The 11255-nt window shown below is 59.8% G+C and overlaps 2 protein-coding genes across 2 annotated transcripts; both read right to left on the bottom strand.

Annotated features, from left to right (window-relative positions):
- Positions 1-774: 774 nt before the first annotated feature.
- Positions 775-1581, bottom strand: JKF63_05994 (uncharacterized protein; the record flags this gene model as incomplete). Its single annotated transcript, XM_067901947.1, has 1 exon — positions 775-1581. The coding sequence occupies one exon, from the start codon at positions 1579-1581 to the stop codon at positions 775-777; it is 807 nt and encodes a 268-aa protein (XP_067757653.1).
- Positions 1582-2695: 1114 nt separating this feature from the next.
- Positions 2696-10828, bottom strand: JKF63_05993 (uncharacterized protein; the record flags this gene model as incomplete). The annotated part of the gene is made up of 1 exon (XM_067901946.1): positions 2696-10828. One exon carries the CDS (start codon positions 10826-10828, stop codon positions 2696-2698), a length of 8133 nt encoding a protein of 2710 aa, XP_067757652.1.
- Positions 10829-11255: the final 427 nt, after the last annotated feature.

Raw genomic sequence — 11255 nt, 5'->3', positions numbered from 1 at the left:
TGTGAAGAGGTAGGTGAAGGAAAGGTGCTCCAGGAGAGATGCACAAGCAAAGACGGGTGCACCTGCCAAGAAAGGGGAGGGAGGGTGATAAACCAGGAGGGGGAGAGGGTGGGGAAGGGGAAGGGGGGAAAGTTGCAGAGCACTTCATATGCGCCAGCCAACACCATCCGCGGCCATAGCGCAGGCACACGCAGACGTAGGTGAGCATGCTCGATAAAATGAACCCACGCACACACACACACACACATAAACATCAAAGGGCAGCATACACAACGTGTAAATACATATATGTATACATTACATGGATACGTTGAGTAATGTGTTTACAGATGGTCGGGTGCCCTAAAGTCTTTTGCCATATTGCACGGACTACGTGTGTGTGTGTGTGTGTGTGTGTGTGTGTGTCAAGACGGAAGAAAAAAGACAGTTGTGGAGACGACGAGAGCAGGACAGGAGAAACACCCTTTCAGAGAAAAAAAAAGCCAGAGTCCTATACACGTGCACCCTTTTTTGCAGACATATACACCTCCACCATAGACACAAGCACTATGGCCTTTTTGCCGCACTACCTTCACCACATCATCATTGGTTTCGCGCTCTGTCGCCAAAGACTCAACAAAAAGATCGCTGCGGGCCACGTGCAGATACTCCTCAGGCAAGCGCCGAAGAAGAAAGAGACGTCGACGGAGTCAGGGTTTTTTTTTGCGGGAGCCGCAGCGGCATCCTTGGACTTACCTCCCCGCACTCCGCCGCCGCTGCTGGCGGTGCAGCCTCCTACATATGTGCATCAACGCCACGAACGTCGTGAATGAGGTTTGCATCGTAGCATGTGATGAAGCCGTTGTACTCGCCGCGCAGAAACCTCAGAGTCTCACCAGGTGCCACATACATTTCTAACCGGCACTCGCCTGTCTCTTCGTTAAGCATTGTCTGGCGCGCGTTGCCGAGTGCCTCGATGGAGCTCCCGGGGCCGAAGGTGACGGACACACGCATCATGTATTCAGCCGTGTCATTGTAGAAAGCCCACATATGACAGGCGTCGTTCACCAAGCGGAACAGAAGACCGTTTCCTTCGTCGAAGCATCTGTAGATACGATCGATTGGGAACTCCACGGCTGGGCCCGGACCGGCGTACGGCGGACCTCCTTTCACCACGCGATGAATCTGACTCTCTTGGTGGAGAGATGTGTTATGCGATCTGTGTTTCCGCGTGGCATTAGTGGTGTGCTCCTTGTGCACCTCACCCTCCTCAGAGAGGCTCATCTCTGAGTTCTCTTCAGCAGGTGCGGTGGCAACCAGAAGGTTCAGTGCTGGCTGCCGCGTTGTAGTCTGCGGGCGCAGCAGCGTAAGGGGGGGTGAGACCGACGTCGAGTTGCTTGTGTGCTTTTCGCCACTTTTCGGAATGCCGTTTAGCTGACGCTGGAGCAACGGCGACGGCGACGGCGACAAGGACAGCGGCTGGGGAAGTGCCTCTTTCTTGCTTGATTGCCCTCCTTGCCCACCCTCTGGGCCACTCACTTGGCCCTGCGCCCACGGTGTCGCCCTCACTTCGCGTGTACCCTTGCTTCCACGGCACCCCATCTGTAGTGTGAATGATACGCCTGCGCTTCACTAAACCAAGAAAAAAAATTACGTAGAAGGAGGTGCGGAGATGAACGCCTTCTACTGCCAGGGGTGCATATATGTCGAAAGAAAGCACTTGAGTGGATGAAGAAGAGTTAGAAGCGGGGGGGGGGGGAGCGGGGGGACCACCAAGGAGACTCAAGACCAGTGCAGCCACCACCACCACCCAAAAAAAAAAAAAGAGTAACCCCTGAAAGGAAAGAGAGGCCGTGGCCGCGGCAATCAACAAATGGTGAAATCAGCACACAGTGGACGAGGCCGGGGCGGGGCGGGGGAGGTCACTGCACCAAGGGTACCAGAAATCGAAACGAAACGATACACTTTTGGTTGCTTTCCAGTGTTCTGACGAACAAAGGCACGACAGAAATGTCTATGCACGGACCCGAAAAATGAAAATGTGAGCGTTTATTATGGGGGTTAGAGGAAGACAAGCGGGAGTCGAGGAAGAGAATAGGGGGGAGCATTGCTAGAAACAGCAGCGGATACGGGTTTGAATGTATGCGCATAGGCGCTCGTCGCATAGCGTACAGATGCCCAACAACAAGCGAAAGGAGAGCGAGTGGAGACTTTGGAGAAATAGCGACGGCGATCAATACCGTGCACGTTCAACTCGCCAGGAAAAGACTTGACACAAAATCATGCGCAAAAGGGGGCGCGGGCGTCATTCATGTTTGCAGCTCCCCTTCCAAACATGCACATGCCTCCGTTCTCTTCTCGTCCCCGTAGCATCTCCGGACTCTTCCCCCTCTCCTCCTCTCCGAGCAGGCGGCCGCTGCGCCACCCACGCCACGCGCACACGCACACCGCATCAACAAACCCCCAGGGGAAGGAGGGAAGGGGCTTCTTAGATAGCGTGAATGAGAAAAAAGGCGCGGGTTAGCATACCAACCGATATCTGACGCACCACAAACATGGAAAAAAAAACATGATCGGCATCGCGCGGGTGCAGCGTTGATGGAAAGAATCCCCGCCCACCACCCTTTTCCAGACCTTAGCAACCCCTCCCGCATGGACGGACACACACTCCTGCGTTACCCCCACCTCCGCGCAACGCCCCTCGCGGTGCCATTCCTCACCACCGGTCACTTTCCAGGCACAAAGCCGGTGAGGTTAGATGCGGGGTGCCATATAACCTCAGACTGCTGCCGACGCCGACGCCCAAGAGAGGGCTGAAGTCGTGAAAGCACGCTGCCCCGGGGCCGCTGCCACCACCACCACCACCATTGCTCGGGGTGGCGTCCTCGCCAACGTCAACATCGAGTGGGAACCGATGCAAAAGAGACGCTTTGGGTTGCGCGTGCAGCCCCTCATCGAAAAGGTGGAAACCTCCGGTGCCGCCTGTGTCGCACAGAGTCGCCCGCCCGTTGTCCCTCCATGGCTGCACGAGCTGCAGCGATGAGGGGGTTGTTGTGAGTGTCAGAAACCGTTTGCTGCTGGGATGCGTGTCGAGATGGCGAATCGTGCGAGGGACAGCAGTGGAAGCCGCGCGAGTCTCACTGGAAATGGGCTTTGTCGCACACGGGCTCTCCAACTCTGCGCCAAACAGAATACAAGGCTGTCTCGTATAGCGGCGGTCCCAGACAGCTACGGCGCCGTCGGCGTATCCGGCCACCACCGTGTTTGGGTAACGTCGCGAGTAGCTCACCCGCAAACAGAACGGCGAGACGAGGCAGCTCTTGATGTGGTAACGGAAAGACGGCAGAGACACACCGCATCGAGCCGCCCCGTTGGCGCCGCCACGCAAATCAAAAACGCAAACGGGTGTGTTGTAGTGGCCTACAACGTACTCGTACGGCGTGCACGGGTGGGCTGCGAGAGCTGACACACCGCCAGCGTCCTCCACTACGGAGGCTAATCGGCCAGACAGGGCAAGCCGCTGCTCGCTCCCCAGATCCCAGGCGTTGACGCCACCATCCGTGGTGCTCACGTACAGCAGGCCGGTGGGAGGTTGGTAACTCGACACGCAGTGATGCAGCAACCCTCTCTGATCCTGGGACATGGTTTCAAATGTGGTCACGCGACGTACCTGCCGATGATCGGCGAAGTCGGAGAACACCTCTACAGAACCTGTGCGCTGCACTACGCACAACAGAGGGCGGTAGGCCGCGTCAATGAAGTGCATGTCTCCAGCCCCATGGTAGCAGGGCAGGTTACCGTGCTTGCACGCCGATGAGAGTGCGGCAGCAGCATTGGCAGCCTCGGCGCGCTCCATCCACGCGCCGGGCCGACTCCCACCGTCACCACCACCGAGTCCACTTGCTTCTGCAGGACGGTAAGCCCCGGCGCTGGTGGCCTTGGCTGTGCCGTACACGGAACGCAAGGACCGACGCGCCTCCAGCTCTCTATTCACCGCGGCAGGGATGCCACCCGCGCGCCGTGCTGTGATGGGTCCATGTGAGTGGTGCCGATCGAACATATATCGGGACTGTGGAACGCGCGCTATAGTACAGTCCGTGCGGCGGACAACGTCGCGCAGGTAATACTGCGCGCGCACCTCCAAGACCCGACAAGAGGACGAGGAGGTAAGGCTCCTGAGGGGGCCTCGAGCTGCTGCAGAGCGCTCATCATCATCCTTAGACCCAACACCGTTGAATGCGTCCCGAGCCGCATTCATCTCGTCCGTCATTATCCCTTCAACGGCCTCGTACGACCACACGCTCACCAAGCCACCTGTTGTCGATGTCACCACCACCGGCTCCGAGGGATGAAAGAGAATGACATTCACGTGACCAGCCACACGCGAGAGAGATGAGGCGGCCGCGCTGAGGCCACCCCCGCCCGGCATAGGGAGGGAGTGTGGAGAGGAACTAGAGGGCTCTACCGAGCCACGGCGTACGCGCCCGGGTACACCAGCTCGACCAATATCACCTACGCCGATGCACTGGAATAGGGAACACGGGCGGGTGGCCGCCGAAGAGTGCGCGACGCTCCCGGCTGTCTTGTTCAGCTGCCCCCCATCTCTCGCCACTGGCAGCGGCTCCCTGCCGCACCCGCATTCGGCCTCTAGGCCTCCTGCAGCATTCCGCGCAGATGCGCAGATGCTGCGCTCGACACGTTGGCTGTACTCGTACAAGGCGTTCTCTTTTTCGAGGTTTATGGGGTGGCGCGGATCACTATCATCCATCTCCTCCAGCATGAAGCGCTCCAAGAAACTGAGGGCGCCGTAGGCAAAGGTCGTCATGGTGGCACTGTCCAAAGTCCACAGCGGATACAGTCCAAAAGCCTCCGCATCAAGGAGCATGCTGGCTACACCACCACCGCAAGCACTGCCCTCGCTGTCCACGCGCAGGCTAGACGCAAAGTAACTGCCCCCAGTCTGCGGTCCAACGCCGTTATCACCAGCGCCGCAAGTGCGGGGGCAGACGTCTAAGCCATTCTGGTCAATCGCCGCGTCATTTTTGTAACGTGGCAGGCGGATGCGACACTCTCCCTGGGACTCTGTGCCATCACTGTCGCCGTCATCGTTGTTGTCGCAACCCTGATCGTTGTCCTCTCTGCCGACAGCGTCCTCAGGACCACTACGATAGTGACAAAGCGGACGCGGTGGCGACATCGGGAACCCAGTTGCTCCCTCTGCATTGTTGGACGACGCGATACGAAATAGGCGCATGATGAAGCGGCGCAGCACGGCAGGGTGCGGCTCAGCGACATCTTCGATATTCTCAACCGAAGGCGCGGCGGCACCCGCGCCGCAGTTGCTGGCCTCGAAGTCGCGCAACACAGGTGCTGGAGAGGCGCCTGTAGTGCATGTCTCAAAGCCCATCTCTGCCACGCCGCCGCCGGCATGGTCGTCTATCTGCCCACGGACGTGAGCCAGGTGCCTGGGGGGAGAGCACGTGGTGAACTCGCCGCCGACCACCCCAGATGCCGCCTTCAACTCTTTCTCGCAGCACTTCGGCTCCCCTTCCCTGAAATAGTGACGGTCGCCGTGGCGACAGCTCTGGCCGGAGCCAGACGTGTAACGTCGTCGACGTTGGTGACTGGGGTGGTGGTGACGACCTGCCCCGGTGTAATCATGCTCACCAGGGACGGGAGGCGGCGAGGGGAGATGCTGGTGGTCCAAAACAGTGTAGTCGTCGTACCAGGAGTGACGAAGGAAACTCAACTCCTCAAGTACAACGCGCTGCCCATAGGCTCGCACATATGGACAAGCGTCTTGCGTGTACTCGAAGAAGAGGCGTACGAGGTTGCTGAGGGGGGGCAGGTAAGCCTGCAGACGGCGATGATCCTGTTGCGTGATGTGCTGTCGAAGACCGCCGCCGAGAGACAAAGACCCCATACCGTCCCCATTGACGGGGTCGCTCGCCAGCCCGACACGGAAAGACCGGGTTGCGGGCACCAGCGCGCTGTGGCGATGATGCCAGTGAACCGACCCGGGAGTCACGACGGCCGGTCCACGGTAGGAGAAGGAGACGGTGGACGGTGTCCAAACGCTGTGATGCGGGGGCGGCGGCGACCCGGCGTTGCTGCCGTATGCGCCAAGAGAGGCTTTCTGTGCGCCGCCTTTGCCAAGGTCCTTGTCACCAAATATAAAGGGTGCAGGCGGGGGCTTGCCTTTGGCGGCCAGTCTAAACCAGCGATACATCCACTGGGCCACATAATGCCCGATTTCCTCCACAGGAATGTCCTCACAGATCTGTGCAAACAACCAGCGATACACTGTGTAGGCCATCCGTATCCCTTCTAGCCGTAGATCTGTGTTGATCTCAGCCATGCTCACGGGCACCCCGTAGAGGCGATGCAGTTGACACTCAGCGTAGAGGGCCCGCGAAGCCTGGCTCGGCGCAGGTGAAATGAGCACCATCGTCAAGCACCGCTGCGCTGCCCCACGAAGGACAGATGTGTCGGAGTACACAAAGTGAAACAGTGCGGGTGCCGCTGCGCTCAAGCTCGCCTCCAGCACCTCAGCAGACGTAGGCGGCACCTCGTGTACAGTGCCATCTAACGGGGGATGCAGAGCAGGTGAGTCAAGCGGCGCCGCTCTGAAGGAGGGGGAGGAACCGGTGTCCCCAAGTGGACGGCCTGAGTGCACCCCTTCCCCTCTTTTTACGTCGCCCTCTACTTTCTCTGTGGCATCATTCGCAGCAGCAGGGAGCTTCCAGCTGCACAGCAGCGAGACGAAAAGCGTCAGTAATGTCAAGTAATAAGTGGTGGCCATGGACGCAGGCGGTGGTGCCATACGCAGTGGCTCGTTGCCCTTCTCCCTGCGCGGCGTTGCACGATGTTGAAGACATGGCGGTGATGGCAATGAAACGTGTGGCTTCTGGGAGAAAAACGGCACACGAGGGATCAGCGGTGCCGCCGCTGTTGTGCCCGAAGCAACAGATGCCTCAGTCGACGCTCGCCACAGAGGCGCCTCCTCTTGCGCCCGCTGTAGCAGCTGGCAGCAGAGCTGGAAAACGCCGTGCAAATGACACACCTCGCGACCGCCATCGCTGTGCAAGGCAACAAGCGTCAGCAGCGAGGCAGCCATCATCCGCTGCCCGTATGGGGTGGAGTAAGGCCCCAGCACGCTGCGCTGCCAGGCCCCTGGCGCCTCATCGCCGCCAAACAACGACGTTGACGGCGGCACCTCTACCGGGCACTGGAGTATCTCCGCACACACCTTCACCGCCACATCCCGCTGCTTGTCAGACCCGATTAGCTCGGGGTCAGCGTAGCAGCTCTTGCAGTAGATGAACAGTGTAGCCGGCATCAAGAAGCGCAGGTCGGGTCGATTCCAGTAACGATCCAGCACAAAACGGTAGATGTTTGCCTCGGCGCACTGTAACACCGCTGCTGGGCCACAGTCAACGAGCCGACACATCAGCTCTGTCGCCTTCTCACGGTGAGAAGCGACCAGCAGCGCCTGCAACAGCAACGGCATCCGCTCCATAAAGGGGAAGGTGTGCTGCAGAGGAAGCACCGGTGACGCTGCTGCCGTAGGCGCTGCGGTAGTAGAGCTGTACGGATTCCCCAGAAGCAGAGTGCTGTCCACCGCTTCTGCGGGGCGGTAAAACCCCGCAGTGTAGTGCAAAGAGGCAGCCTGGCCAGAGGTGGTGAAGCTAGTAAAGAGGTTTGGCATGTACTCAGTCTTTCGTGCCGTCAGGTGACTGGCAGTGCGCTGCACAACCGCCCCTGAGAGGGCGCCTGAAGGAGATACCGTCGAGAGGGTGGTGTTACTGGCATTCAGGCCTCCGGTGAGCTCCACACGCGAGGCTCCTTGGTATCGCCTGGGGGCGACGCTGACACGCGAGTCCACCGGCTTCGCCCTGCCGCGAGACGGTACTAGAGCGGCCTCCGTGGTCGTGGGGTGCGGCTGTCGCTGGGGGTTCGGATTACGAGTTGAGGCTCGACCGGAGGAGTCCTCAATCGCGCCATGTCTAGTGCAGTCCCTGACCAAAGTGGGAGACGACGGCGGAATGACGGCACCCCATGGTTGCTGCTGAGGCGCTGGCGGATAAGAGGAGCGCAGAGAGTTGGAGTACTGGTCAGCGATGCCGCGTAGCACAACTCTGGCGGCCGCGCCACGGCTGCTTCCGTCCTGCGGGGCACGTCCGACTGTAGGAGAAACATGCCGGCGGTGTCGCCCACGTCCATCCTCTTCTGCGTCGTCTCGACTGTCTGCACCACCGGCAGCAGTGGTACCGCTGCCCCACGCTGCCACAGAGGTCGACGAGCGTGACTGCAACCCCCACACGCCAGCCAAGTAGGCCCGTGGCCGCTCGAATGACTGCTGTGTAATGCCATCCAGAATCGCCTGCAGCCCACGCAGCTCCTCGCTCAGGAAGGATGGCATCACTACAGTCGCGCCATCTGGAAGCGACGGTAGGCGAGTTCCGTGCGTATCGGCCCCCGGCGGCCCAGCCGAACCCAGAACGTTGTTGCCGGCTGCCACAGCTAAGAGATCGGGACGGCTGTACCTCCACGACGTCAGCTGCACATCCAACCAGCTGCGAAACTCCAACACACTCGCGCAATGCGGCGGGGTGGGCCGAACAGCGCGAAGAAGAGAGACACATGCGCGCTCTACAACGTTGTCCCAGGTGCCCCACAACGTGTGCGAATGCATCGCTGGAACAGGCGGGTAGACACTGAGGCACCCGCCAAGCCCACCGACGATGATTCGCTCGGCCAAGAGATAGCCTCGAAAGAGAGGAGCGACGTAGACGTCTTCCCGAAAAAGACGAGAGTACTGTGGGAGGGAGAGGGTAGACCACGCGATGCATTCGATAATGCTCTGTAGGTACCACTGTAGTTGACCGAGCGGTGTTTTCCTGTCCTTCAGGGTGCCAGGAAAAAGATGGAGAATGAGCGGGTGCAGCGCCTGCAGCTCAGGCCGCTCCGCAATGAACCACAAAATTGCCATGCGCAGTGGGGTGGTAAGGCAGCTCGTGAGGATGTCGGAGGGAAGGCGTAGGTGGTGCCGCAGGGCCCCGGCATCAGCGTCGCACATGAAACGACCGCCGCCTGCTACACCACTGGCAGCAGCGTCGCCTCGGCCGGGACCCATCCTCGATCGCGCAGCGTTACTGCCATTGGTACCACTACCGCCATTTCCGCCGCCTGTGCTCCCAGTAGCACCAATGAAGTAGAAGTCTTGCAGCACGGCTCTTTGCGACGGTGCGACGGCGTCTATCCCGCCAGCGCCAAAGCGGCTGCCGTGGCGAAACGAGTCGCCGAGGGCCATGTCGAGGTTCCGGTCTGCACGATCGGGACCACTGTTGGTGAGGATCGCCTCGCCGTCGGCCGGCGTATCCAACTCCACTGTGCTCACATGGCGACTAAGCTTAAGCTGATACTCGCGCGAGGAGGTAAAGTAGCATTGCTGATGCTGCTCTTCGCACATGTGTATGTAGTAGTCTAGTATCTCCCCAGCCTCGGCGCAGTCCGCCACGAAGACCAGTGGGAACCCGACACGGCTGCGGAAAGTCTCTAGGGACAGCTTGCTGTACGGCGGCCTCCCGTAGCCCGCGGCGTTGGGACCCATGTTAATCAAGTATAAATTGCCCCCACGTGGTGGCGGCACCCCCCGAGCGACGTAATGAAATATGACCTTGGCATCGCCAGCGTCTTTACGGGCGTCGCTGAGGGTCTGGATGAGATCGGAGGGTCGCGCGTTGGCGCAACACATCGTCTGCAACGGGCGCGCCGCCAGTCCTTCGTATTGCTCGCCCAGACGCTCCGACAGCTGCGCCAAAACAGCGCTGCTGTCACCGAGAATGAAGGCGGGTGACCGCCACATGAAAAGCGGAGCCCACGCCTCCGCCTGAGGGGAGCTCATGGACGGCAGCCCCACTGCTTCGGCGCCGCCGCCGCCACCTTTCTGGTCGCACTTCTCATCTCCAAACGCCCCCTCTGCCTTCTCCACGATAGACGTCTCCACATTCAGCGCAATGCACAGCCTCTTGGAGTGCGTCATGGAGACCGCCGTGCGAGAGGCAATAGCGCGAGGGCGGTACGCTGCACCATGTTGCAGGAGCAGCTCATGATCCCAGCGAGCACCGTGGAGCTCTTGATGAAACCAGCACTCCTGCACCAACTGCGGCTCCCAACGGTGGCGCTCCGCCTCAAGTAATTCAGTGTCTGAGATCGGCACCAGGCGCGGCGGACCTGGAGACGCTGGTGGTGACAGTGACAGTAGCGGCGACCTGCCCCGGTGCACCGCGCGACTATCTTGGGTGTTCTTTGGTGGGCCAAAAGCGATGAATGACGGTGACAACGACGGAGTCCTACTCTGGGATGCCAAAGCGGCGCCACACTTTTCTGCAAGCGTGTCCGCCTTCAAGAATGGTGCGGGAGGTGGAAGAAGTGATGCGACAGACATGCGACGTCCACTGCTAGGCGCGACAGCATTGCGGGGCTCATCTGCCATCGGAGACAGCATTGAGTCGTGTGGAGGAGACGCACAGAAAGGAAGGGCGGCGGTGTAAGCACTGGGAGAGTCACAAGGTCGGCGCTGCTGTTGGGCTGGCGGCTCCTCGCGTTTGTAGACAGCGGCAGCGGTGTGTGAAGCTACATGGCCATCCTCCCCTGCCGCCCCCTCACCAATCAGTCCTACGTGACGGTGATTGCTGCCGGGGGAAGAGGCCATAGCGAGAAGCTCCTGCACATCCCTGTCGGTGATCTCATCCAGCGATTCCATGTCTGGCACCGAGAGCAGGGTCCCCAGTTGGGCATCAGCACGGCGACGCGCCGGCCAGGTTGGTGACGAAGCAGCCGACATGGGCGCTCGATCAACAATCCAACAACAACAACGTGTGTAGATGAGTAAATGAGGTGGGGAGTGAATCAAAAATCCTTGGAATGATACTGGTGGTGAATGTGAAAGCGCAGAGAAGAGTGCGTGGTGCAGCAGCGGTGGCCCGATCCCTCGCTATAGGGATTGTCCTCACGCTTTTTCTGACACCTATTCCCCCTTTTTTTGGTCGTCGCGTACTCCTCCACACAGGCCCGTCAACCTACTGGCAACGATAGAAGGAGTTATAAAAAAAAACAAGTCACTCAAAGCATGACAGCAGCCGCGACAGAACCGCGAGGTGGGGTGGGGGGAAGACGTTTGGTGTGAGCAGGAAGAGAGATGGCCTGCTCATCCCCTCAACAACACGCGTCCACCTATGACGAGGACAAAGCGCTCCAGCTGAAGAATGCAA

Source organism: Porcisia hertigi, chromosome 20, assembly GCF_017918235.1.
Source record: "Porcisia hertigi strain C119 chromosome 20, whole genome shotgun sequence".
NCBI lineage: Eukaryota > Euglenozoa > Kinetoplastea > Trypanosomatida > Trypanosomatidae > Porcisia > Porcisia hertigi.
The sequence above is the reverse complement of the archived record's forward strand: the minus strand, read 5'-3'. Positions and strand labels throughout refer to the sequence as shown.